This window comes from Doryrhamphus excisus, chromosome 1, assembly GCF_030265055.1.
Source record: "Doryrhamphus excisus isolate RoL2022-K1 chromosome 1, RoL_Dexc_1.0, whole genome shotgun sequence".
NCBI classification, from domain to species: Eukaryota; Metazoa; Chordata; class Actinopteri; order Syngnathiformes; family Syngnathidae; genus Doryrhamphus; species Doryrhamphus excisus.
In genome coordinates this window covers 32685777-32713696 of record NC_080466.1, presented here as the reverse complement: position 1 = coordinate 32713696, position 27920 = coordinate 32685777, and the positions used below count along the sequence as shown (strand labels likewise).

Here is a 27920-nt window from a genome sequence, read left to right as displayed (position 1 = left end):
CAGCTGGGATAGGCTCCAGCACCCCCGCAACTGGAGTGACGATAAGCAGTATAGAAAACGGATGGATGGATGGCTGGAGGTTAATTGGAGATAAATTGTCCATAGGCATGAATGTGAGTGTGAATGGTTGTTTGTCTATTCCTGTGATTGGCTGGCCACCAATCCAGGGTGTGACCAAAGTTAGCTGGTATAGGCTCCAGCATGCCACCGCGACCTTAATGAGGACAAGCGGCGTAGAGGATGGATGGACGCTCATAATGATATTACGGAACAACAACGACATCCAGTGGTGTAGTACAGTACTTACTATTTACTACTTACGATACAATAATGCTATGAATGTCTAGCCACCATTTGACTGTATTTAACTTATTTCTATAGATATATGCATTTGTTTATCACGGGACATTTGTATTCCAACATCCATTTTAAAATACGAATCTTAATTTGGTCACTATAATCTGGTAAGATTATAGTGCTGCAAAAAAGTGGTCATTGTTGTGGAACAAGCGTTAATACGGGATCATTATTATAAGAAAATGCTTCAAATGTATGGAGTCAAATATAAACACTGTATATTAAAGTTTTTATATGTGGTGGACTGGTCTTCGTGTTATTGACTGTTTTGGTTTGTTAAATACCTGCTAGTACTTAGTTAGTACCTAGTTAGTACTTAGTTAGTCCGTTAGGGGGCAGACTTTGCTCACTAATGGTTCTCTGCTAACTACTGTATTTCTCCCCATTATTTTAAAATAAGCACAATCATTCTAATTCTAATCGGTACTTCCAACTGTCTAACGTACAATAAACATATCTAACATAATGAGATGTCTAACTTATTTTTGTTTAAGTATGTGACCTTTATAAAATTTAGGAAAAATATAAATATATAGGCTTTTGTTTGTGTGACATTCAAATAACGATATAAGATATGCACAAAACAACCTCTTTTTCACGATTAATTACGAGGCCAAATGATTTGAATTGTTCCTAATGTCTTGGTATTTTTTGATTGAAGGTTGTTTTTGGTGTGTATTTTTATTGTGAAGACTAACCCGTCGCACTTCCGGTGTTTTTCTTACGTCTTTGCAGCCATCAGCTCTTGGATCGAGACTTTGGACACTCGCCAGCTCACAGCCATTAACTGTGAGATGACGGAGTGAGGACATCATCGTTGGAGAGTGTAAGGTTAGTAAAGCTTCTGTTCTCCTTCTGTTGCCATTTTTGACTCAAGCTAAATGACGCCTCTACGGGCAAGCTGCATGCTAGCTGAGCCATCCTGGGGGTTCTCTTCACAATAAGATGCCGACTCAGTGTGAGGCTTTGTTGTGGTCATTACGACGATAAGAGCTACAAATGATCGTTTATGGACGAATTGTGATCGCTCTGTCGTTTGCGTAGATTATCAGTAAAAAGCCGAAATAAACAAACAAATCAGTTGTTCTTCTGCAGTTGACGTTTGTCGCCTAGCATCAAACAAATGCTCAGCCTTGTTACTGACGTCCACATTTGATTGAAATTGCAATTGAGTCCTTATTTATATGCGATTTGGACTGGTCAAATTTATCCGTAGATCACCACCACCGAACAATGTTTATTTACCATTTTACCTGATCAATGTTACAATGTTTAACAATTGATGTCGATAGCTCGCATATCAATGACAAGGGAGGACGGGGAAAGGGGAGTACATTGTCAATGGTATTCGTTGATAAGCCAGTTGTACTTCATAGATTATTGTGCAAAATAACGACACGAAGTCAGAATGCTCTTATTGGAGATCCTATCGTGTGATTGATATCGCGCGGTGTAAAACGTTTTATTTTGAAGCAGCAACTTCCGGCGAGTTTGTTCACTCCTCTAGAGATGTTTTGAATAGAGCTGCTGAGCACTGCGGTGTTTGTCGTCCTCACGGCTTCGTCACCTCAAACATTTCAACGACCAGTCCATCGCTCGACGTTCCACCTGACGCCCATTCGCTATTTTTATTGTATTTTTCCACCCAAAGCTGAGAGGATTTGACCCGAAAATGAGCAGTAAGCGGCGGTCTGCAGGGAGGCGATAAGACTGGGAGGGGAGATGCCCTTGACTGTGGGGGGAGGAGAGGGGGAGGCAAGTGTAACAGTGTGATCCCGTTGGCAGGGCAGGCGGGGATGCAGCATCTCTGCAGCCTCCGCAGGCTCACTTCATCCCAGCAGCAGCAGCAGCCCAGCGGAGGACGAGGACGAGGACGAACGTCAGCCCGGTTCTGGGGCTGCTGCCGGACCCGATAGGAGGCCCCTGTCCAGGTGGCAGGACATAAAGAAAGGCTCAGATAAGCTCTCCTCATAGCTGACATCATGGCCAGCAGCCTGTAAAGAGCCCTAGACTCGCATCCGGAGGACACAATAATGACAGAGCAGGAGGAGGCTGAGTTGTCCGTGTCCCTTCACAAGGAGGACGGGCTGTCCAGCGAGACAGAGGAGCCAGGTACGAACGTCAAATGTCAAAGTGTTCCCGTGTTAAGCTCAACGCCGCCTCCAGAGGAAACCTTACTGTCTGCTTCGGTGTCCGTCATGGCAGAGGAGAGCTCGGAGTTCATCCAGCTGCCTGCCAATGTGGACGCCGGCGACGCCGCCTCCAGGACTGACTACCTGCCCAAGGCAGGCAAGTCGGCGTTGAACCGGCCCGGCTCGTATGCGGAGACGTCGGCGGTGCTGCGTGGCAAGAAGGTGGTGAGGAGGAAGCCCGCGGGCTACTTGTCCTCCGGGCTGGCTAGGCTGGGCGTGCCCAGCAGGAAGTACTTGGCGCTCATCCTGCAGGACTCCCGCTGCTTCCTGTTCTGCATGTGCTACCTGACCTTCATCCAGTCCCTAATGGTGTCGGGCTACCTCAGCAGCGTCATCACCACAATCGAGAAGCGCTATAGCCTGAGGAGCTCGGAGTCGGGCCTCCTGGTCAGCTGCTTCGACATCGGCAGCCTTCTGGTGGTCGTCTTCATCAGCTATTTTGGTGGCCGGGGCCAGAGGCCTCGCTGGCTGGCTGTGGGCGGGGTCTTCATCGCCGTAGGCGCCGCCCTTTTCTCCTTACCTCACTTCATCTCCCCACCCTACCAGATCCAGGAGGTCAACTCGTCCTCGGCCAATGAGGGTCTGTGCATGAACAGCAATGCCAGCGGCAGGGACCGCGTGGATATCACTTCCTGTCCCAGGGACCAGGAGGGCAACGAGCACAACCTCTACGTGGCGCTGTTCATCATCGCCCAGATTCTGGTCGGAATGGGTTCCACGCCTATCTACACGTTAGGCCCCACCTACCTGGATGACAACGTCAAGAAGGAGAACGCCTCACTTTATCTAGGTAAGCTTGGACAGGAAGTGGTCACCTCGCAGTTCCTATGCAGGCTAGTCACTTCCTGTCGGTCACCGAATAAAACACAAATAGTATTCTAGTGCTAGATCGCCATATTTCAGCCCCATGGTACCCGTTCGGCTTGGCAAAGCTCTATTGGCTGTTGACACGTTATGTTATTAGAATGTTAGCTAATGTTAGCTTATCCTGACTTAGCTAACGCTACAACCAGTTTATTTTTTCTGTCCAGATGGAAAAAATGAATTTGGACTTGCTTTTTATTCAGAATGATATATTGAGGCGTGCAGTGATTGTGTCTTTTTCGCTATATCAGAGATGATCACGCCCAATGTCATTCTTTGTCCCACCGTCGTGGGCCCCAGATGACTCAGTACTCCGTCCACCTTTAACCCCCCCCATCGCCCATGCAGAGCTGGTTGGCATGGCTCCACAATAGTGTTCGCCCCAGTAGCCTCCAACAAGCCGAAGCTTAATCAAAGCAATAAACAAGAATAGAAAAGGACAAGAGAGGCGGGGCTTACATTCCTCAACGTGGACAACAAAAGAGGGTCTCTGGTGGATCCAGCATCCACCATAAGTGTTTATGTTGACATGAAGATTCCTCATGATGGAATGTAGAAGTGTTGTGGACCAATGAGACATTGAGGACTAAATAGACAACAGACCTTTGTGTCCCCGTCCTCCCCCGTTTGTGTCACCTGAGCGCGTTTTTGCTGCACCGGACAACTACAGCATTCCTTCAGCTGTCTCTGGGATGGAGGAATGCTGGCTGGAAGACGTCTTGTATTTAGGGACAAATATATGAACGTGCTTAGAAAGCAGTGATGTTTGGCTACAAATGATAATGATAATAATAAATAAGTTGTGGAAGTGATTGGGACCCGCACCAGCAGCGCCGCACAAAGGGTCAACTGTGACCTCATAGTCCTCTTATGCTGCTTAGCCTACTTAGCTTTATTATTGTGTTAGAGACACATGATGTCTTTAGTCAATCTGCCCACTCAGCAGCATCGCCATGGTGATGGACCACAGCTCAATTCATTTATTCTCCGCACTCATTTTTAGCGAGCCTGATCGATGGATGGCTCGGAAAAGCATCAGGGGAATTTCATGGCTGTGGTCCAGCTTAAACAGTCTCAAAGTTCTTCTAGGTTCCCTCCAGAAGCTTTTAGTCAACCATTGGTTAGTGCATGCCAACCTGATAGGACCAGGTGTGGGTGTCTGATAGGGCCAGGTGTGGGTGTCTGATAGGACCAGGGTTTGGGTGTCTGATAGGACCAGGTGTGAGTGAGAAGTTGTGAGACTTCCATGTGGGCAAGTTGTTGTCTGCCGAGAGGAACATTCCGTCTTTGTCTCCAACATGGCTATCGCCGTCAGCTGTGGGCCAAACATTCCACTCGGTGGCGGCCCGCTTTGCGTTAGCCTACATATGAGCTCATGCCCAAAGGCGGGAATAACCGAGCACAGGCCTGCTTTGTGAGCCCAATGAGAGACGCTCTGTTTGGCTGCCGTGTGCGACACACGTTTGACGTTCTCACTGGCGTCTCGGCCCACGGAAGTTGAACACCGTATCACCAGGTTGTCATACAACTCATATTTACACAAATAAAGTCACGCTGTGTAGTTTTAATGACTTGAATGACAAACCAGGGTCATGGCAACTCGCGTGTTGTTGTCATAATCTCTTTTTGCTAAGTTAATATGCCTCATTAATAATGCAATGGTGGCAGAATTATTTTATTGTTGTGTCAGGAGAAGATGCGTGAAGTGGACCAAGAAGCAATTATGTTGTGTGTGTGCATGTGAGTGAGAGTAGCTGCTATCAAATTGCATGATGGGAGTTATGTGTTGTTACTCATAGTAATCTGACATGGTTGACTTGCACTGCATCCGTTTTTTAACAACTATTGGTGAAAATGCTGATAGACTAAAGTTTAAAATGCACTCAGTGGCCACTTCATAAGGAACACCCGCCAAACACCTTTAGCAGACATTCTGGCTTTTAAAAGCAGAATGTTTGGTAATGTATCCGATTAGATCACATGGTACCAACAGGCGCCTCACGGACCTTATATGACGGTGCTATATATTAATAAGGATGCCAGATTCACACCCAATGTCAACAATTGAACTGTATGTCACTAAAAACGGCAGTACTTTAACCATTGCACAATGTCTGTACAAAAGTGATGATTTTAATTATAGCAAAGCATGCTGGGGAATACACATTCTGCCCATTCCACAGATGCAAACACAGCTCACGGATTGTGATGTTTTTGTGTTGATATAAAATACTGTAGCTTTTGCCCAACATTGAGAGAAGGATGATGAGATGATCTGTCGACAGTCACTTTTTTTCCTAACGAACTCCACCCGAACAACCATAGTGTTATATCCCTGGGCTACCAGGAAGTAGATTCAGTAACACGTGAACGGACACAAAAAAAACACGGGGGTAGGCTGTAATGACCAGTTCGGGCCACAACCTCAAGCAGGCTTTGAGTTTTGGCCCCCTGTGCGATTGAGCTTGGCACCCCTGGATGAGACAGGGCACCGACTGAAGTGCCCCACGAGTGTGAATCGGTCAGAATCCGTCCAGGAGAAATGTGTCTGGACGTGCCACGAGATCACACATGTGACCCACGTCGGGTCCTGATGTGGGCACAGATGGCCTGCTGGGAAGAGATAAGGAGACAGCGCTGAGTCAGCAGGTTGCCGTGACAACGCTATGATGGCACACAACGTTTCATTGTGTCTTGTCCTTTCATGTCGGCCTGACCCGACCGGCCTCCGCTGTCTGTGTCTCCAAACTTTTGGTCACATGACTCCTCGCTCAGCAGAAAAAAAATGCAGCTTTGCTTTAATGCCCCCAGTAGAGCCTGAAAGGGATCGCCGTCCTTTCAGAATAAAGGTCCTGTTTATTATTGTTTGTATGGTTGTTGGTCATTTTGCTGGATTTGGGCCTGCGGGGCAGGTTCACGTGGACCCAGGAGCGGGGTCCTAAGCAGGTCAGTCAGTGGGCCGTGATTGACGACTGATGACGTCCATTGTGTTGTCGCTAACAAGCGCTGCCCCTTTTTGTCCATCAAGTCACGTTTGCTCTTTGAACGCTCAGGCTTAACGCTGATGAACTGTGACATCTGTCTGGACCACGTCAAGAAGTCACCTGATCCTCATCAGGGGGGCCGGAGGTCACACGGCTTAGAGTAATGATGAGCATCTTTCACGTAGACGTCCAACAGTGTCAAAGATCATCATCGTCTTGCTCTTTCCTGTACATCACTTGCACACATCCGTCTGTCTCCACTCGGCATTCCCGCTGTGATTTTCCTGCTTCTGGTTTATCCCATCAAGCATCACGTTGCGTAACGCCTGCCAGGACGGGGTTTTCCCTCTCCTGCAGTGAGATGAGGGATTATCCCGCATGCTGCTGGGCCCCCTTGGAAAGCCCTCAATCCTGTCTCTGTGTGCTTCATGATCATCTTCCCTGATGATGTAATGAGACGCGAGGTCAAAAAAAATGCGTCCTTGCATGTCTAATGACATCAGTAGCGAAGGGTGGTCCAATCGTCTTCCACGAAGCACTACATAGAGAAAAATTGAGGGATGTTGGGACACTTTGATATTCTTCACACGCTTAAACACGCTAAAAAGACCATAAAATCATTTTTCCGGACGCCGTGAGAGACAAAAAGTCAGCAAAGCAAAACAAATATGTTTAGAAACACAAAGGAACCTTCTTCTGTTGCTTTTTTTGTGTGTTTCACAAGCAAGATGGCGCCGCCCGTGAGTGCTTTTAGCCTACAGCAGCAGAGGCTGCTCATTGAGAGGGGCGCTAGGACTTTCATGGCTAAATGTAGCCACAAAGTCACTAATCCGTCCGATGTGGTCTTACTCTCTGGTAGACCGGGTGTGTGTGAGGTGTATGAAGAGGCAGAGTTCCAATGCCATCTACTGTACAGAAATGGAAAGACAGTCCCATTATAATGTGTTTATAAGCCAGCGTGAGCAGGTAGTGACAAATCTATTTGTGGCACACCCAATGTATTTGTGGTGGGGCGCTGCAAATAAATGAATGTATGGGAAACACAGACTATGTAAGGAAAAAACAACCTACATCTCAGCAAAGTTGAAATAGTCTCTTCCTATCATTTTGATTATGATAGCAAAGAAATCACCTTTTTGACGACTTTAACATAGTAAAAACATACCAGATCTTGCAAGCATGCGTATCATAGTTAAAAGGCACATCATCATCAAAGAGCTTTTAGTGTGGGACACATACAGTAACTAGTCTTTTGGGGGGGGGTCATATGGGCCATTTCCAGTTGTCTGTGTGATGCTCTAATGTGGTCCATGATTATTGGCCGCTGTGGGCCACACGTTGGACACCCTAGAAAGAAGAATTCTGTCTATTTTCATATTTGTCTGACATAGCTGGGACTTTAATGAACCCGGTGCTCCTGGTGCTTTTAGCTAACATTCCCACTAGACGTGGACCACCTGACCTGATGTGGGCTTTCATGGCAGGCCAAGGAATGTACGCTGTTAATTCCCTCTAATTGGAGAAATCTTATTTCTATGCTCATGTGACCCACACTCACCCACACAGCCTTTATTGTCCTCCACTAGTGGTGGTTGAGAAGTTATGTAAAATATTAAACACATCAAGATTGTCAGTGACAGCCATATGGATGGTCCTCTCACTCAGATCTTCCTCATAATTGGGATGCGGAGATCACTTCCTGAATTAGTCAGTGTGTCCCCAAATTCAGTCGCCACCATATTAACCTTCTGTGTTGTCCTCAGTAGGATCATAGTTGATATTTTTGTTCAGAGCTCCTTTATTGAAGTTATAACAGCCTTCTTCTCTCCTCACCATTAGCCATCATGTACGTGATGGGCGCTCTGGGCCCGGCTGCCGGCTACCTTCTGGGGGGCGTCCTCATTGGCTTCTACGTGGACCCCAAGACCGTGGTCAACATTGACCAGAGTGACCCTCGTTTCATCGGAAACTGGTGAGAATTCCCAACCAAAGAAGCAGGAAAAAAACATGTGACACAATGAAATAAAATGAAATAAGCCAGGGGTGCCAAGCTTTTTCCACTAAGGTCCACACGCAGAAAAACTGAAGGATGGGGGCGGGGGGCACTTTGATACATTTTTACATTAAAGATTATGGATGTCTGATAACATCGGCTGATATGAACATAAAAATGAGATACATGGGTGTCTTGTTCAAAGTCATGAATCCGTTCCGACTCAAACCAAAACAGACCAGTTGATCCATTCCAGCCACCCCAAAATGTTAACACAAAACACATTTTTTAGATTAGATTAGTGAACATTTATCATGACTTTTACCTAGGATTGTTGGGAGTCTGCCTTCCGTGCACCCCACCTCCACAGCTTCATACCATCCATGGGGAGTTATTATTATTATTATCTCAGTAATAATGGCCAATTAAAAAACACACCAAAAAAACCCATAAATGGCTCCCAGACCACACTTTGGACATGCCTGAAATGAGTCCTACTATTATTGGGTGAAAAAGAAGCATGAATGTTGGTTTGCCAACAAGGTGTGCTCCGCCTCTCGCCCCAAGTCAGCTTGGAGGGGCACCAGCAAGATGGTAGGAAAACAGACATGGATGGATGGATGGGTGGAGAGAACAGTGATGCTTTCTTCACGGTTTCGTCATGCTCTGTATTCCCATCATCATCATCATCACCTGTGACTCGGCAGCTTCCTGTACTGGCGACATCTGGCTAAAAACACAGCAACAGCTTTACTTCCTGTTGGTGTTTCCCAGGTGGAGCGGCTTCCTGCTGTGCGCCGTGGCCATGCTGCTGGTCATCTTTCCGATGTTCACCTTCCCCAAGAAGCTGCCCCCCCGACACAAGAAGAAGAAGCGGAGGAAAAAGCTAAGCTTGGACGAGCTGTCCAGTGACGACGATGTCCTGAAGGAGAAGAGCAACAATGGCAAGAACCAAGCGGTCACCTCGTCCATGGGCTTTGGGAAGGACATCAAAGGTAACCTTGACCAATGGTTTTCACTATAACTTTATTCGTAATAAAGTCAGCCAACAAGCAAGGACGGTCTCTTTTCCTGCAGACCTTCCAAAGGCGGCTGTGAGGATCCTGAGCAACGTTACGTTTTTGTTTGTCAGTCTGTCCTACACGGCCGAGAGCGCCATCGTCACCGCCTTCATCACGTTCATCCCCAAGTTCATCGAGTCGCAGTTTGGCATCCCCGCTTCCAGCGCCAGCATCTACACAGGTTGGTGCGCAGCGTGGAGCATGGTATATGTTCTAAACATGATCTCCTCCCCCTGTAGGTGTGATCATCGTGCCGAGCGCAGGCGTGGGCATTGTGCTGGGCGGCTACATCATCAAGAAGCTCAAACTGGGGGCTCGCGAGTCAGCCAAGCTCGCCATGATCTGCAGCGGCGTGTCTCTGCTCTGCTTCTCCACGCTGTTCATCGTGGGCTGTGAGAGCATCAACCTGGGTGGGATCAACATACCGTACACCACCGGGTAAAGTCACCACACTCGTCTTCTTACACGTGGACTGGGGTCCAAACTGACAGAGCCGTTGTCAGCGGCGGTCCTCGTTGGCCCATCTGTCAGGCAGGAAGCAAATGTTCACGTCACGGCAGGGTTACTTGATAGCCGGCCAGGGATGGCGGCGTTAACCGCGGCCATGGAGCCAATCCAGGAGAATCTCTCTTTCCTTACTTTTCCATCATTTCTTTACTCTTCCTGTCTCCTACCTGAACATCTCATTCCAGAGCCAATTGGAGACCTTAATAAGGCGCTCACACCTCAATTATTTGGATGGATTACTTCATCATATCAAACCTTGTTGAAGCCCTAGTGGCACTAGAGGGGAATGAGCCAGACGAGGATGAGGAACGGCTGCCGGCCCCAAGAGCCAGTTCTTATTCCTGATGATGCTGGACCTTCCGACCAGACTTCAGCCAGCAATTGGATGCCTTGTATAAATATTGGGACGACATTCTAACAATATTCTTAATATACCAACCACATATGTTCCAACCACATCGGTCCAATGCGAAAGAATGATTCCCAAGACTGGTTCCAAATGTAATCTTAAGTATTCGAACGGCATTCCTACAAGTAGTAGTTCTCTCCCGAATGTGGCGCTAACTTTTTTGTTTTTCCGGCCACAGTTCTGCTTGATTTGTGCTGATAAGTACGTTTGTAGTTAATGCATAGAAGACCTATTTAGGATCTTCTAAATACAGGTTTTAACTTTATTACAGCACTCTACACATGTAATAACACCTTGTACACTCACATGACCCAATGTAGTAGTAGACAGTGCTAGAAAATAGGACATAATAGCAGTGGGACAATTCTTGGTTTCTTTTTTTATTATTATTTCTGGGACATTGTTGTGGAGTCTGAAGCTTGTTCTTTTTCAGGTTTTTTGCCAACCTTAACACCAGTAGGGGTGCTAAAAGACAACACAACACATAGTTCAACTGTCCACAACACTTCCTCCTTCTCAACCAGCAGCTTTAACCAAAGCTTTAACTTTAGCTTTAACTAGGTGCAGAAATGTGGAATTCTGGAATGTGAAAAACAGCCAGCAAGTGTGCTGAAGGTTTCGTTGAGTGTTGAGGTTGAGAAATGTGAAAGAGGTTATAAGAATTGTTATGGGGCAGCAAGGTGGTCAAGTGGTTAGCATGTTGGCCACACAGTCAGAAGATCGGGAAGACCTGGGTTTGAATCTCGGTGTGAGGTTTGCATGTTCTCCCCGAGGTTTGCTCCACATTCCAAAAACATGGTGACTCTAATTGTCCATAGGTAGAAATATGGGAATGGTTATTTGTCCATATGTGCCCTGGGATCGACGGGCGATCAATCCAGGGTGAACCCCGCCTCTCACCCAAAGACAGCTGGGATAGGCTCCAGCACCCCTGCGACCTCAGTGACGATTAGCGACATAGAAAATGGATGGGTGGATGAAACTGCCATCGTGCTCGAATGAGACGAATATTTTGACGTTTGGAGTCGTTTGAATGGGTTTAGAAAAGTAATGAATGTTGTTACTTCAGGCCGACGCTGACCATGACGCAAAGGAACCTGACGGGAGGTTGCAACGTCAACTGCGGCTGTAGAATCCACGAGTACGCTCCGGTTTGTGGCTCTGACGGGATCACCTACTTCAACCCCTGCCTGGCCGGTTGCAGCAGTGTCGCTAACGACAGCAGCGGCGTAAGACATAACCCGCTCTCTTCTACTACTCACGTTCCTCCGGAACGTCAAGATTGATCATATGATGTGGCCTCCAGATCCGCAACTACTCGGACTGCGCCTGCGTCCAGAGCCGCCAGGTCATCACACCGTCGTCCAGCGGGCCGGGTAGCAACCAGCTGCAGCTGGTCATCGTCAAGACGTACCTTAACGAGAACGGATACGCCGTGTCGGGGAAGTGCGACCGCACCTGCAGCACCCTCATTCCCTTCCTCATATTCCTCTTCATCGTCACGCTCATCACCGCCTGCGCTCAGCCCTCCGCCATCATCGTAACACTCAGGTACCTTTTATAGCGTTTATACTGTCCTAATTAAACCTGGTGGCAAGCTACCAACATCTTGTTGTTGTCAGAACATGACTTGAGTAAATGTAGCTGCTGCTTATTCTTCTTACCGTCAGTCCGAAGCAAAGTATGGAACAAAGTAAGTGTCCTGCACTAAGTATTTTTATTAAGTTACTATACAACACTGACCAATAAGAGCAGGTTCCCAAGCGGGAGGTAGGCTCTGACAAGAGAGCAGTGCTACAAAGATTGATGGCATGCTAGCTGCTAACATGCTAACTGCTGTGTCTGCAGGTCAGTCGCTGAGCAGGAGAGGCCGTTTGCTTTGGGGATGCAGTTTGTTCTCCTCAGGACTCTCGGTGAGAACAACACTCCTTTAGCTCCACGAGAGTCAAAACATGAGAAACACAAAGATGGAGTCTTAACTTGTTGTTTTTGTCCTCCTCCATCTGTCCTTCCTGTTGTGGGATCAGCCTACATCCCAACCCCCATTTACTTTGGCGCTGTGATTGACACGACATGCATGTTGTGGCAGCAGGACTGCGGCGTGCATGGCTCCTGTTGGGAGTACGACGTGACGTCACTGCGCTTCGTCTACTTCGGCCTGGCCGCCAGCCTCAAGTTCCTGGGCTTGCTCTTCATCTTCCTCACATGGTACTCCATCAAGTACAAGGAGGAGCGCGTGGAGCGCTGGCTGAAGCGCCACCTGTCACCCGTCGATACAGTGGGCAGTCTGGTGTGTCACCCGGGGGGCCACAAGGGCCACGCCCGCACGCGTTCCTGCCCCGTCAACATCCCCAGGAGCGACCACGCCATTCCCCCCGCTGGCGTGCCTCAGCGCACGGGCGCCCTCAACCGTGTCGTCAGCACCCAGAGTTGCCCGGGCAACGAGCTGAAAGCAATAACCCCGCCCACTCCCGCCGCAGCTGTGGTGTCACCGCCAGCGCCAGCCCGCTCTCTGGAGCAAGTCTCAGTCCGGGTCTGACTTTCATTTTTAAGACTCGGACCTGAAGCCAATCAACCGCGGTGGCCGTTACCAACCACGGCGAGGAAGCTTGCTGATCAGACGCCAGCGTCAGTGGACAAGGACTCATGTTGGACTACGGAGACGCGTGATGGGCCGCCGCTTCATGAGCCACCAAGGCGTGCGTCCATTGCTCTTGATACTCCGCCCCCTTAAACTGGGCTCCATGTGCCTTGTGTCACCTCACAGCACCGCACCCGCTCAGGTGTGCCGTGGCCCCGCCTACACATACCTCAGTTCACACTGACCGCCCTCCTCACCTCACCCTCCTTTCCCTGGTGCGCTTGATTCCCTCACCTTGAAGGCTGGTGTGTTCATGTGACCAATGGCCCGCTGCGTGACAATGCTTGGTGGCCATTTTGAAGACCCCTAACTGGCAATGAAGCCCCACCCTCCTGCCTGACCCTATGACATAATGAAGGAAAGTGCGTTCCATATCCATACAATGCTCCCATACACCTACCACCCCCCCACATGCATACCGAGATTAACGGTTTAACATGGAGAAAAAAAGCCAGCACAGGCTGGGGGGTGGGGGGGTGTTGATCAAGCAACCACTAGTAGATCAGCTGATGGAGGGAAGGCTAGCTTCCTCAATGATTGATCACGTGATCACGTGTAGTTAGCTCAACAATCCAAAGAAGTCATTGGCTTCTCGCTGATGAAAAATGTGAATGTTTTTACTGGCGTTCCTCTCCATTCTCTTTGCGTCACTCCCTGTCATCGTCACGGACACGCACTCTTTACTAACTCTAGCTCCCTCGGTCAGCATCACAGGGGGCCACTGAGTCACATGACTCCAGAGGCGTCAAATCGGTGCTGTAACATTTTGGCTCGGTGCACCTCTACGCACCCGCTTCAACGCACATTGATTGGTCCACGGGTGTGGGTCCGCGCCATGATGTCACGTGAGTGCATTGGATTTGTTGATGTCACCTGAAGCACTCAAGTCAGTTGTGGTCTTCTGGTGACACCTGCTGGTGACATTTAGAACTGCAGTTGTAACTAACGCAGCAAAGTAAAAGCTATGTCTCAAATGGAATACTTGCATCAGTGCACCTCAATACGTTTACTGCGTGCAATGTGTACTCATTTAATGATTATTCCTTTTTAACAGTCCGCACCACCCTGTTCCGGTACGTAGCAAAGTGGCGTCTATTGAGGGTGAAAAACGTCATTACGAAATACTCACACTGCTCGTTTTGAGTGCAACATCCGGGTACTGAGAATGTAATGCATTTTAACGTACTTGTGTATTGACTTAAGTGCACCAATTGAGACACAGCCAACGACTTAAATGTCACGATTTGGTGAAAGTGGAGAAGATTGTCCAAGCATCTACTTGTAAAATGAGTAAGCCTGATACATCAAGTCCCTTCCGCAACGAGCCGGTGTCATGTGACCAGCAGGTTGTGTTGAACATGGAGGCTACCAGCAGCTTAAGAATCAACCTTTTTTTATTATCTGTATAGTTTCTTTTACAAAGTCATGACCTTTGTCAGTAAAATGTGAAGAAAGAATAAAGCGGTGTTCCCATTGTCTTCATGATGTCCTCAGACCAGCCACACTTGGAGCTCCTGCATAAACCAACTTCACAGCTCCCATGGTGACCTCTGACACTTATTTTGAAAGGCTTAATTCCGCTCAAATGTTCATGTTGTGTTTTGGGGGTCTGCCGCAGGTTGTGCGGAGGAGAATATCACACTGGCCTCAGCGTCTTCCCTTCTTCATGCAGAGCAAACTCCTCCAGGAGCTTATATCAAGTAAGCAAACATTCATTTAGGAATTTGATTCCATTAGCGTCCTCTGGTGCCTGTTGATATCAACAAAGGTTGTCGTGTGCACATTTGGGACATTAAATGTCCCAAAGTGTAAGGCGGTTTTCCCTTTAAATGTTCTCTCGGGACATCCTGACAGGAAGACTAAAGCACGTACTCGTCAGTAAATGTCCTAAGATGCATCAGTGAGAACTTAAAAACAGTCCTTGTTTGTCGTCCAGGTCCTCGTCGGTGTCTGAAAGCACACGGTTAGCACATGTGAGCTCATAGTACATGTGTGCTCACCCAACGTGCACGAGGGGCTGCTGACCTGCCACGGACTCGGGCGGCGAGTAGAACTGTCCATCAGACATTGGTCCGGGACACAAGAGAGGCGCTCGCTCGCTGGCGTCCAAGATGGACCGGTATCCTGAGAAGGGGGAGGGGGGGGGGGGGTCATTTGGTTGTTATGAGGATGAGGACGCTGTTACACTACTGATGTGGGGGGGTATAAGTGAAGTTGTCACTTACTGTTTTCATCTTCAGCCTCCTGAGGAAGAACTTTAAAGTCCAGTAGCCATGTTTCTATCCAGGCCAACACGAAGGAGATGATGGGCAGCAGGTACCCAAAAGCCCCCTGAGATAGCAGCTGACACACACACAAAAAGGCAGAAACGTAGAAGAACTGCAATGGCTTCACACCATGGATGCTTCTGGTCTATTCAAGAGTTAACTGCTGTTAACCCTTTGAAACCCAAAACAGCAGCACCCACCAAGGCACTGATTTAAGGTCACAGTTTGGATTTAGTAAGGAAACTAAATTCAAAACAGAACCGCTTAGCTTCTGTGTTCACAGCATTAATGATTTTTTAATTGAAAGATTAAAAAACTGTGAGCAGATAATTCTAATCATCAAACCTTATACTTAAAACATTACATATGTAAAATTGCACCTTTTCTGTCAAATTACAATTTTTGGTTCTCTGTGTACATTTTTGGCTTTACGGAAAGGATGAATTGGATATACAGGATTTCTTATGGGAAAAATGGATTCAGTTAGAGTCCAGTCCAGTTAAGAGTTGCATCTTCTGAAACAAATCAATGACACTTGAATATCTTGTACATCTTTGTCAAATTGCCACTTTTTGTTTGAAATTTTCCATCCATCCATTTTCTGTCCCTCCTCATTAGAGTTGCAGGTGTATGCTGGAGCCTATCCCAGCCGCCATCAGGCAACATGAACTGGTCACCAGGGCGACATATAGCCAATAACCATTCCCACCCACATTCATACCTATGGACAATTTGGAGTCGCCAATTAACCTAGCATGTTTTTGGAATGTGGGAGGAAACCTGAGTACCTCACACACACAGACACACATTGAGAACATGTAAAAAAAATTCTGTGGTAAATGTTTCACTTCCTGTCCCTCACACCTGTGTACTGAAGCGAATGCTCCTTACCAAAAGCTCTGAATATGAATACGTAGACCTTAACATTTGTTATTGATGAAGATATTGTTAAGGGTACCTTGGATAAATGATAAGGGTACCTTGGATAAATGATAAGGGTACCTTGGATAAAATGACTTTGGCAATCAGGAAGGCGCAGCTTACAGCTGTGGTGACCTGTCAGACAGAACCAGAACCAGGAGTCACAGTGGGAATGATGTTCTAGCTTAGTGTACTGTAATGTTTGTCAGTACTGACCGCGATGGCCCACCAGTGACGCAGCCTGAAGACGGCGTAGGCCAGGATGAGCGAGGCGAACCTGAACACGGCCAGTAGCTGCCAGGAAGCAAGCGTAGGAGAGGAGATGCAACAAGAACAGGAGGTGAGAGCACGCCAGTGTGTGTGTGTGTATGTGTGTTTGTGTGTATGTGCGTGTGTGTGGTGATGTTTCTTCAGCAAGAGCAGCCATACAAAAATGTCAAAGAACGAGGCGTGGTAGTCGTAGTGGAGGACTTCTTCATCCAGCTGCTTCGGAATGCCGCCGTTCACCTGGTGGACAAAACACTTTCATTGCCTGAACGCCAGCGCAACTTTTCATACCTTCGGTGTTTTCTCACGTTGAGCTCAATGATCCACAGCAAGGTGATGAACAAAAGGTCAAAGGTAACAAAGAGGCAGAAGGTCCTCCTGACGTCAGAGATGCATTTCTTCCCCGCCACCTCGTAGGACTCCCCATGGGCTGACACGGGTGTGGAGTTGATGGCCACGCGGGCCACCGTCCTGGAGTCGGCGCTGCTGCTGCATCGGCTGTCCATCGTTTAACCACACCCCCTTCTAGCAGGTCCCGCCAAGGCCACTGGGGTTTGGGATCAGAGGGTACCAATCTTATTCACTTTGTCGGGCAAACACACCAACGTGTTATGATATCCCCCAAAACATAGCCCTGTGTTGCCACTAATTGGGAATGCTGTGATATGCTGTGATATGCTGTGATATGCTATGATATGCTGTGATATGCTGTGATATGCCGTGATATGCCGTGATTCTAGCAGCTCAAAAACGTCGTCATACTAAAATGAATGAAGAGCAATTTGGGGCTTTCTCATCTTTCAGCCATCATAACAGAGAACGTGAAGAAAAGCTTCTTAAATTAATTGAAGATACAGAAGACACACTTTAATTTCATTAATTAATCATTGAATCGTGTTCTTATTATGAGCGTCTTAGCTCGCAGGTTTCAGTGGGCTGAAACGAAACTGAAGAACTGAAACGAAACCACCAGTCATTGTTGGAATCCCAGCAATCTAAAACATACAAACGCGACCAAATGTCATCTCTACCTTTTAGAAGACGCTCACCGCCGCCACCTAAAATGTCTTCGTTCTAGTTGGTGAAATAATTCCTCACCAGGTTTGGCTCAATTTGAGCCCAAATGCAGCAGACACAAGAGCCATTTGTTTCCGCTCTGGCTGCTGGGACCGGAAGTAGGCGCCGCGATGCATTCGGGGATATGGAGTTTAACAACTGTATGCTTCCCGAGAGGAGGCATCTGACACAATGACTCGGCATTTTTATGAGAGTGTAATGGGGTGATTTTGGTGACTCAGCTCCGGCTGTAGTTGAAAGCCAAAAGTCCGATGGCCAGCACTCCCCCAAACGTATCACGGGCAGCCACTGTGCGCAGCCGCACTAATCAGGCGGTCTATTTCAATGGCACCTTGCTTCCTCTATCAGAGCGTCACCTGCAGCGGAGAAGTGCCGATCGCTCCTGACCTGGTTTGGCTGTGGAGATCACTGTGAAGGTAGTTTTCGTTTTCTTTTGTTATATTCAGTTGCAGTGGTTAACGTGTTCATCATTTTGTGTTTCAGTAAGCTACTGCTGTCTTGGTATGCCTCTGTGTCGCTCGTTATATTAAGCTTTTGTTGCGCACACTACTCTTACCTTTTTCTGTGAACCTCCAAAAGCGTGTTAGGCTTAATTTAGGCAGTAGATGGCGCTCTGGGGTTGTGTTGTCCCAACGGGTTTTGTAGTGGCTATTTGTCCTTCAAAAAATAAACTTAACTTAAACTCTAATCAAAAGGCCACTGATGCACCACGGGTTGTGTTTTACGCAAAAGAGTCATTGTCCAAACAATCTTGTTCCGTTTCATCGTATTTCCTTTTATTACCAAGCAAGCAAATAAACAAAAAGGAACAAGGGCCTTGTCTCCTGTTGCCTCTCTTGCGCTGATACAAAAACCATAGGCCCACCATGCTGGTCCTGTGAGCACTGCCTACCTAAATATATTGCAGGAGCCCAGGGTGTTATCCAATGAAATAAACCCACAAATTAACTACTAATTAACCCCAACAAAATATGATAGATAAACAAATAAATAACTAAGAAAATATTATCAAGTAATCCAAAAAAAACAACAAAAAATAAATCAACAGATATTAGAAACCTAGGAACACACTAATAAATAGCTCCTACAGGCTTATTGTATGCACTTTAGGGAAGGACCAACAACCATCGCACGTATGCAGTTTTACTTGGTCCAATTGGGAGTTAGTATTTGATTTAAAGGTTATTTTGTGTTGTTGGGGTTTTGCTTTTGTTGGTATTGGTTTGCTGTGTTGTGTTTCACCCCCCCCCCTCCAAATTAGGGCCAATTAGTGTCTTAATGTGCCTAGCCTTTTATATTTCGTAGCTAATAAAATCACTGTATTGAAATTTTCTTGGGTGTAAAATAAAAATATAATGTATTTGCCAACTACTACCCCCTGGCCTTTTGTATTGGTTTGCCAGATGTTCCTGTACATTATGTAATAGGTCACCCTTGGTGGGCTTGTAGCCCCGCCCTCGCTGGCCGCCCCGTTACAAGAATGATTTGAAATATATAACTATTCAAAGTTTTAAAAAAAATGGTTATACAAGTACAAATTGTGGCATGGTAAAATAAATAATAAAATAAAATTTGACCTCATGAAAAATAAGAATTCTTTGTCAATTGAAGGAGCCTTTTATTCGCGCCACATGTATAATTTAAGATGGGAGGGTGCGTATGTCTCTTCTATCCAAGCTGGGAGGGTGCCTACGTCTCTCATATCGAAGCTGGGAGGGTGCCTACGTCTCTCATATCGAAGCTGGGAGGGTGCATATGTCTCTTATATCTAAGCTGGGAGGGTGCATATGTCTCTTATATCTAAGCTGGGAGGGTGCCTACGTCTCTCATATCGAAGCTGGGAGGGTGCATATGTCTCTTATATCTAAGCTGGGAGGGTGCATATGTCTCTTATATCTAAGCTGGGAGGGTGCCTACGTCTCTCATATCGAAGCTGGGAGGGTGCATATGTCTCTTATATCTAAGCTAGGAGGGTGCATATGTCTCTTATATTTTTAAAAGGTGAAACCTAGTTAGCGGGTACTCCTGTTTCCTCCCACATTCCAAAAACATGCTAGGTTAATTGGCCACTCCAAATTGTCCATATAGGTATGAATGTGAGTGTGAATGGCTGTTTGTCTATATGTGCCCTGTGATTGGCTGGCCACCAGTCCAGGGTGGACCCCGCCTCTCGCCCGGAGACAGCTGGGATAGGCTCCAGCAACCCCTGCGACCCTCGTGAGGAAAAAGCGGTAGAAAATGAATAAATGAAACCTAGTTAGCGTTCTTGTCACAGCACCCCCGCCTGGCCAGTCGATGTACTTCTCACACACGATGAAGTCAAATCATTTCATCTGCTTGTTGCACTGAAACATTTAATTGACATAAGTCGGTTGACATGAACACTTTGGTGCACATTCCTAAATGAGCTCTTGAACTGAACTATGCAGAAGAAGCTTAGATTTAAACAACCATTAGCTGTAAAGCATCACAAGTTGTTTTAGGCACTGAATTAGTCATTCAAGTACTGAAGCGATTGGCTGGCAACCAGCCCAGGGTGTACCTTGCCTGTCGTCAGCTGGGATAGGCTCCAGCATGACCCCAGTAAGGACAAGCAGTATAGAAGATGGATGGATGGAACTACATGAATGATGTTTTTACTAGAAAATGTGGACAAGGTGCATGTTTTCATTAACGTGCCCATAAAACACGTATGACTTAAGTGTGAGATGACAACATATCCAGTATGTACCATGAAAATGTTATAAAATTTTAAAAAAGAAAAAAGAACACAAAACTAAACCAATTAAAGATGTGATTAAAGGACATCCTCACTCACAAAACTGATGTGCCTGCATTTGGAAAAAAACGGTCAAGATAAATTGTCCTTCAATCACGGGAAAAATGCCATCAATGGGCACCAGCGTAACCATGGCAACAGGTAAAGTGCTAATCACAATCATGGGACATAATAATCATAAAAGATAATGGTGAGAATTCTTCTCCAGCTTCAACAAATAGGTCGGTTTTGAACAATACAACAAGAAGAAATGAATAGAAACTGTTATTTCCTGACTCCTCCCAGGGCCCCAAACTACACCCCAGACCTGCACCCCCTACGGATCACCCCGGTCCAGCCTTCCTCAGTCATTAGTGGCGTCTCAGCAGTTTGGAGAAGAATCCAGAACCTTTGTGAGTCTTGTTCTCATCCTCAACACTCTGGACCTTGGCGGCCCCCAGGCCGAGCTCCCCTTCCAGTTGATCCAGCTCGGCCTGGTCCAGCAGCTCAAAGTCCTCCACCTCGCTGTCAAACTCCTCCACCAGCTCCGGCGCCGTGGTGGACTCTTGGAATCGGGACCAATCTAGACAGTTTTGGTCTGAGCTCGCTGCGAAACCAAGGACCGCCTTACTTCTTTCCTGAATGGCGGCCGTGACGGCGGCGGTGATGACGTCACTGGCTAGGTCCAGAGCTTTGTGGGTGGGCATGTCCTCTGCTGGGGGAGGTGCACACTTGCCCCTGATTGGCTGAGGAAGACTGAAGTCGTCTTCTTCGTCACCATTGGTCGACGCCCCGTTGTCAAGAGAGGGAAACTCTGGAAGACCGCCAGTGAACGCCTCTTCTCTGTCCAGGTCTGTGAGGTCAGCACATCACAATGATGTCATAACACATAGGCTCCTCCCACTTGCACACTCATGAAATGTACCTTCAGAGTTCTCCGTCTGCGGCGTGTGTTCCTCCGACATGTTGAAAGCACTGTTGTCCGTCCATGTCACCTCAGAGACAGACGTGTCCGACAGGGACATCTCCTTCCACACCACAGGGTCCAACTGTGCAAACGTCTCACCAGGATTAACACGTTAAATGTCAACAAACAAATGACATCAATGAGAAGTAGACGTCATTGAATCAGCGTTGATGGGACTAGTGCGTCACTAGCTCCCTCGTGTGGCACAAAGTTGTACTGCAAGCCATTTTTAATGAAGCTACACTATCTTTCAGGTTTATTTGCCATGCAAATACAAAAATTCAAGTCAAGTTTGTGAGTGAAGGTGAACCTTGTAAAAGAACCTTTGTTGATAACAAAGGGGAGTAATTGGGGAGTAATTAAATTGAGAAGACGAGCCCACCTTGGGAAACATTGATGAAAGATCCGACTCGATGGCTTCTCTCTCAGCAATGGCCTGCCCCAGTCTTCTCTCTGGAGGACCACAACACACACAGGACCACATGAGTCCACTACCAAGTCCCGAAGCGTTTAAGATGCGATGCACATTATTTGAATGTTTTCATGCTTTCAATAATCACCATGATTCTTTTTCATTTTCCACAGGAATGCCGCGATGCCAAAGTCCAGTTTCTGCAAAACCGGCTTCAGCCACAAAGACACCTCTTGAGACGACACCAGAGGCCACAGGAAGATAGACAGCACTGCGGAGAAGAGGAAATGCGGGACTTAATGAATATTAATGTTCATGTGAGGGCGCCTTGATGAGAAACGAAGACTCACCAAGAAGATACGAGACGACAATCCCTGGAATGTAGCGTCCGAGGACAGCAAAGAAGGTGCAAAAGCTACAAACCAGCAAACAGAACTGCAGGACAAAGGACACGTGTGCTGAAAAGAACCAGACCACTCCACCAAAGCGGGTCTGACCCACTGGGCCCGGTTCTTCCTCACCTTGCCAGGGTTCTGCTGCTTGAAGGCTGACATCTCCTGCAGGAAGAGGCGGAGCGAGCTGCCCAGGTGAAGCCCGTCGCTGGACCCGCTGTCCTGGCCCGAGTCCATCATTTCCCAGCTGTGACACAGACAAGGTCAAAGGTCACTGTCAGCCATTTTTACAATATCAGCATGATGTCATGTTTGCGCTGCAGCGTTGGCCTGCTAGCCCCTCCCACCTTACCATTAATAACCCCCCAGGCCCCCACGCCCCCTACCCCCACCCAGGCACATGTACATCCCACATCTGACCCCCGTGAGGAGGCTGTTTCCTGGGAAACGTGGACACCAGACCCGCATGTTCCACGAAAGCGTTCCACTGGAATCTGCTGAGTCATCTGTTGACTTTGGTCATGATTCAGCAAAATATGATATATATAAATATGAAATATTCTTCCTTTACCAAGACAAACACAAAAACTAATGTTAGTAAGTTAAGTTCAAAGTACTTGAAGGAGTTGGTGCAAATCTTGTTAAACTTAGTCTTAAGTCATCTTCAATGAACCAGGAAGTGACCTGCCAGCCACCAAAAAGACTAGCGTAACAAGCTAACAGAGTATGAACTTGCACTTTTGAAAGAGGTGATAAACGTCACGACAGGAAGAGAGAAGTCCATCAAATATTTCATCAGCACATGAAAGGACCTCTTCGTTCAGGCAGCATCCTTCAGTGCAACAATATAACAATAAACAATATCCAATAATAGCATCATCATCCTCAAATAGACGCGACAACAGGAGCATCTTGGGTGAGATTGGAATATAAGGTGAGTAACGGGATGGAAAAGACGTATGAATCAGGAAGACACAGCAAGGCTCCATGGACCTGGTGGACTTTATGGTACCAGAATAAGAAGAAGAACACGATGGAACCACATGGAACCACACAGAGAAAGATTCATGACCTCACATAAAAGCCATTCAAGACTGTTTAGGCTTCCCCTCGAACCATTACCTCCGAGACCCGCTGAGGGTCTTTCAGCTCTCCCGGTTCTGAACCCCATCCCATACCTGAGTCCTGCTCCACGGTCTTCGGGAGACATGTTAGATCCACCAGCGGCCAAAAGAGACAGGAGAGGCTCACGGTGACGAAGAAGCAAACAGTCGGTCTGAGAGCTAGAAATCGCAGGTTCGAGTCTGGCTGGTGTTGAAGTGATGGCGACTTGTGTTTATGCTCAATGAAGCCCAGTCCGCTTATTTCAAGCCCCCGGCTCTAAAAATAACACAGTCACATTACATCGTGACAGGCAGTCACCAGCAGCACAGCGTTGTGACGTAGTACCGGGGTGGGGTGCAGCAGGGGGCCGCAGCCGCACATTGCCAAGCCCCCCCCCCCCAGACTGACATGGGAAATGACTTAAATATTGTGGTTCAACCACGCCCACAGACTGTTGATTGACAGCTCTGACACAAATACGCTGACTCATCTTTGTCAATGATAAATATCTTTACCACAAGTGACGTTTGTTTGTTTGTGGCATCCAATCAGAGGGCTCGCAAAGGAGCACTCCCCTCCCCGGCCAGCCGCCTGATTGGTTCACCTGTCTCGCTGTGTTGACGCTGTTCTGGAAAAAGCTGAATCACACGCGCACACACGCACACACACACACACACTGACCGTTCAGGTTTCACAACTCTTGAGACACTTGAAGTTTGTTGTGGGAACACACAGTCGTCTTCCTGCAACGCTCACATGATGTTTATGCACTTTTACTACACACACACACACACATTGATTGACAGCTCTCTCACTCTGCTGCAGGTACCTCAGGTTGGTAAACATGGCGCCCCTTTCACAATGAAAAGGTTGGGTTGCGTCGGTCACAAACATGATGACTGTGACATCACAGCAGCAATAAAGCGTAGAATTATAGATATAAAGCCAATAGAATCCTGTTGCGAAACAACAGTAGCGTAGTGGGACAATTACACGGGTGACATTTCAGTGTTTCTGTCAGCAGCTAATCTCCCACAATCCTTTGCCTGAGCGCTGAGGCACCGCCCGTCACATGACGCCGCTGACGGACAGCGACAGGTGACAATGACGCAACGCAGACAAATGTCAGGCAAGTAGACAAACAGGCGGTGTCCACGTTACAGAGCCATGCTGAGAGGACGACATCTACAAAAACAACAAGTGGTTGTTGGTCACATGACCCCATATGGCCCAACCCTGACCTTTAGGCCTTGGCTGCATGTTCTACAGCTCAGGGAGGATTCATCAGCCATGGATTCATCATCAATTGAGCTTGAAAGTCAGTTTGCCAATTTGGGAGGCTTTCTTGGAACTAACTTCATGTCAAAGCTGTAGTCACATGACATTTTCTACACGCCACCCAGAGACTTCAAGCACACTTCAAGTAGAAGAAGCAGCCTTCAAGTTGTATACATGCAGTACTCTCATCCAGTTTGCTGCGTAAAGTAGACATGACGTCAACTACAGCCGTGAATATCTCCACTCTGAGCTACAATGTGATCAATATGTATCAATGGTTATGAAAAATAATATCACAAATTCATCACACGTCCATTCTAACACACAACAGCTTAGCTACATTTAGACTGGGGCCCCCAAAAGCTCCATGACCTGTACTGGAACCCAGGAAGACTTTGGCACCACACATCACAGGCGGGTGAGGAACATTTTCCTCACATTTACACAAATAATCTTTTTGTTGTTGTTTGGATAAGCTGATGAGACGTGATAAAACGTCTTTACGTAAACTCTCCCCTCCTCGAGTACGATCAACAATGGGATGAGTTGAGGATCTTCTTACCTTGCTGACATGCTGCTCCACAAGGGAGTTGCTGTGGAGAACATTAGCAGAAGGTTAAAACCAAGTAGACCGGACTTCAAGTTCTACGTCAACTTGATGTCTTGATTAGATTAACCAAGTTTGTGTTCCCCACAGGACTAATCTATTTGTGGTGGTGGGTTGTGGGTAGCTGATGTCATGTCATGTCGCCGGTCACTTTAAAAAAAAAAATCTACACAGGTCTGAATGCTCTCTAACTATAGCAAGAAAGTCGCTAAATTGGCAACAGTGATCCCTCCTGCTACTTATTCTTATTCTTTGGCGTAGCAGCTGTGTATGAGTTAGGATGCTATCTACTGTATGAAGTTGGAACTGCAAGCTACATTCACGGACACTGCCATTATAATGTGTTATCAAATTTATCTGTGGCGGTCCAAATGTATTTGTGTAAAGCCACCACAAATAAATACATACCATAAATGGGAAACACTGACTTTGGACTCTTGACAAGTGAAGCGATGCTGAAGTTACCTTTGGATGTGTGGCAGACAACATCTCTGGCGGTCGCCTTGACGACCACCACAGCCAGCAGGAGGGCAACGAGGGTGGAGGTCCGCAAAGAGCTAAAGGCCACCAACCTAGTAGTAGATGGACGTAAGATGTATGTTTTCATCAAGCCATCCATTGAACACGACTGGTATTTTTTATATATATATATATATATATATATATATATATATATATATATATATATATATATATATACACACATATATACATACATATATACATACATATATATATACATATATATATACATATATATATACATATATATATATACATATATACATATATATATATATACATACATATATATATATACACACAGTCTGTCAAGCTGGCCCACCCTTGGCCATCTCTGTGTGGAGTTTGCATGTTCTCCCCGTGCATGTGTGGGTTTTCTCCGGGTACTCCGGTTTCCTCCCACATTCCAAAAACATGCTAGGTTAATTGGCCACTCCAAATTGTCCATAGGTATGAATGTGAGTGTGAATGGTTGTTTGTCTATATGTGCCCTGTGATTGGCTGGCCACCAGTCCAGGGTGTACCCCGCCTCTCGCCCGAAAACAGCTGGGATAGGCTCCAGCACCCCCCGCAACCCTCGTGAGGATAAGCGGTAGAAAATGAATGAATGAATGTCAAGCTGGCAGCAATCACCCCCGCACTCAAAAAGCCTGGTCTTGATTCCGATAACCTTTCCAATTTCCATCCCATATCCAACCTCCCCTTTCTGTCCAAAGTCCTTGAACGTGTCATAGCTGCTCAACTACAAACGCACCTCAACTCCAACAGCCTGTTTGAATCCTTCCAGTCCGGCTTCCGTCCCAAACACAGCACTGAAACAGCTCTTCTTAAAATCACTAATGATCTTCTTTGCTCCTCCATCTCACCATCCTCATCCTCCTAGACCTCACCGCAGCTTTTGACACCATCAGCCACTCTAATCCTCCTGTCCCGCCTCAAAACCAGCCTCAACATCACCGACTCTGCTCTGTCCTGGCTCCAGTCATACCTCACCAATCGTCAACAGTTCGCTGCTCCTCCTCCATAGCCCCTTTACCTCAAGGTGTTCCCCAAGGTTCGGTGCTTGGTCCTCTCCTCTTCATCCTCTACATCCTCCCACTTGGTAATATCATCCATCGTCATGGCCTCAATTTCCACAGCTACGCCGATGATATTCAGCTTTACATCTCCATCAACTCCAACATCTACTCCACCCTCACCAACTGCTTAACTGACATCAAAACCTGGATGGAGCACAAATTCCTCAAACTTTACAGTGACAAAACAGATATTATCATCATTGGCCCCAAAACATCCCAACATCCACCCATAACTTCTGTCTCCAACTCGACAGCGCCACCCTCACTCCATCCCCGCTCATCCGCAACCTTGGTATCCTCCTGGACCCCACCCTTTCATTTGAACCCCACATCAAACTGTTAACCCGGACTGCATTCTTCCATCTTAAGAACATAGCCCGACTCCGTCCATCACTTCCATTCTCTGCCGCTGAATCCCTGATCCATGCATTCATCCCAACCAGAATGGACTACTGCAACAGTATTCTCTACGGTACACCTTCCAAAACCCTCAACAAACTACAATATATTCACAACTCCTCTGCCCGCCTCCTCACCTCCACCCGCTCCCGTCAACACATATGTTGGAACTCTTTGCCCCATTCACTCCATGCTTGCCCTGACCTTCCCAGTTTCAAAAACCAACTAAAAACCCACCTCTTTAAATCTGGTTTTAATGTCTAACTTTTTATACCTGACTGCTGTGCCCCGCCCCGCTTTTAGCCTTTACTCAAATCTATTTTTATTTCTTTTTCTCTACTGTAAAGCGTCTTTGAGTACTCAGAAAATAAAACAATTATTATTATATATAATCGGTATTTAATCAACATCACTTCTAATGATCTCAAAATAACAATCAGACATAATGTCTACGCATAAATGTCTATCTACGCCTCTGGTGTCGTTCAATTTTACATAGAAACACTTTTTTAAAGCATAATTATTACAAATACTGAAAAAAATGATACAAGGGTATTATCATATTATTACAGTTTAAATACAGGAAGACTTTGATATCTAAGGTGTGTTGTTGTGGTCAATGGCTGCGTCATGTTGCTCGCTTCTCACCACAGGGCTGAGTTGGCTGCAGCAAACAAGGCTGAAGTCCTGAACGGTCTCTGCTTCCAGTCCACCAGGCCGCAGAGGCGACCCCCGGGACGACCTGAAGGTGGCTCCTCCCCACAGTGAATCCGGCTTGGAGCCCCGCCGGCGGGGCTTCCTGCTTCCTTGTTTCCCAGCATCGCAAGTCCAGACCTCAGCGAGCAGCTCCACTCCTCCCCTC

At 46.9% G+C, this 27920-nt stretch overlaps 3 protein-coding genes and 1 long non-coding RNA gene across 10 annotated transcripts; 2 read left to right on the top strand and 2 right to left on the bottom strand.

The window, feature by feature from the left end:
* The first annotated feature begins 1063 nt into the window (after positions 1-1063).
* slco5a1a (solute carrier organic anion transporter family member 5A1a) lies at positions 1064-15045 on the top strand. Of its 4 annotated transcripts, none has more exons than XM_058071913.1 (10): positions 1064-1188; positions 2148-3339; positions 8237-8369; positions 9165-9385; positions 9468-9632; positions 9691-9889; positions 11437-11596; positions 11674-11918; positions 12216-12280; positions 12395-15045. In XM_058071913.1, the coding sequence occupies exons 2-10, from the start codon at positions 2391-2393 to the stop codon at positions 12904-12906; spliced, it is 2649 nt and encodes an 882-aa protein (XP_057927896.1). In that variant the 5' UTR covers positions 1064-1188; positions 2148-2390; the 3' UTR covers positions 12907-15045. The 4 variants fall into 4 exon arrangements, with proteins under 4 accessions (XP_057927896.1, XP_057927922.1, XP_057927906.1 ...); XM_058071939.1 differs by having other exon boundaries at positions 1071-1188; positions 3096-3339; positions 12395-15042; XM_058071923.1 differs by having other exon boundaries at positions 1092-1188; positions 2143-3339.
* stard3nl (STARD3 N-terminal like) lies at positions 14380-17659 on the bottom strand. 3 transcript variants are annotated; one of them, XM_058071987.1, is made up of 8 exons: positions 17495-17659; positions 16772-17010; positions 16626-16703; positions 16413-16490; positions 16278-16331; positions 15234-15351; positions 15034-15132; positions 14380-14958 (listed from the first exon to the last, which is right to left on the bottom strand). In XM_058071987.1, exons 2-8 carry the CDS (start codon positions 16967-16969, stop codon positions 14906-14908), a joined length of 678 nt encoding a protein of 225 aa, XP_057927970.1. In that variant the 5' UTR covers positions 16970-17010; positions 17495-17659; the 3' UTR covers positions 14380-14905. The 3 variants fall into 3 exon arrangements, with proteins under 3 accessions (XP_057927970.1, XP_057927960.1, XP_057927979.1); XM_058071977.1 differs by having other exon boundaries at positions 16413-16703; XM_058071996.1 differs by lacking the exons at positions 14380-14958; positions 15034-15132 and having other exon boundaries at positions 15233-15351; positions 16256-16331; positions 16413-16703.
* Positions 17581-25609, top strand: LOC131128779 (uncharacterized). The gene is made up of 3 exons (XR_009129699.1): positions 17581-17956; positions 20605-21149; positions 21851-25609. It is a non-coding gene; the product is annotated as an uncharacterized LOC131128779 (long non-coding RNA).
* On the bottom strand, positions 19868-27920 carry retreg1 (reticulophagy regulator 1). Of its 2 annotated transcripts, XM_058071953.1 has the most exons (9): positions 27707-27920; positions 25524-25630; positions 25014-25044; positions 22199-22316; positions 22028-22112; positions 21826-21948; positions 21648-21718; positions 21224-21347; positions 19868-21151 (listed from the first exon to the last, which is right to left on the bottom strand). In XM_058071953.1, the coding sequence occupies exons 1-9, from the start codon at positions 27877-27879 to the stop codon at positions 20670-20672; spliced, it is 1314 nt and encodes a 437-aa protein (XP_057927936.1). In that variant the 5' UTR covers positions 27880-27920; the 3' UTR covers positions 19868-20669. The 2 variants fall into 2 exon arrangements, with proteins under 2 accessions (XP_057927936.1, XP_057927945.1); XM_058071962.1 differs by lacking the exons at positions 25014-25044; positions 25524-25630.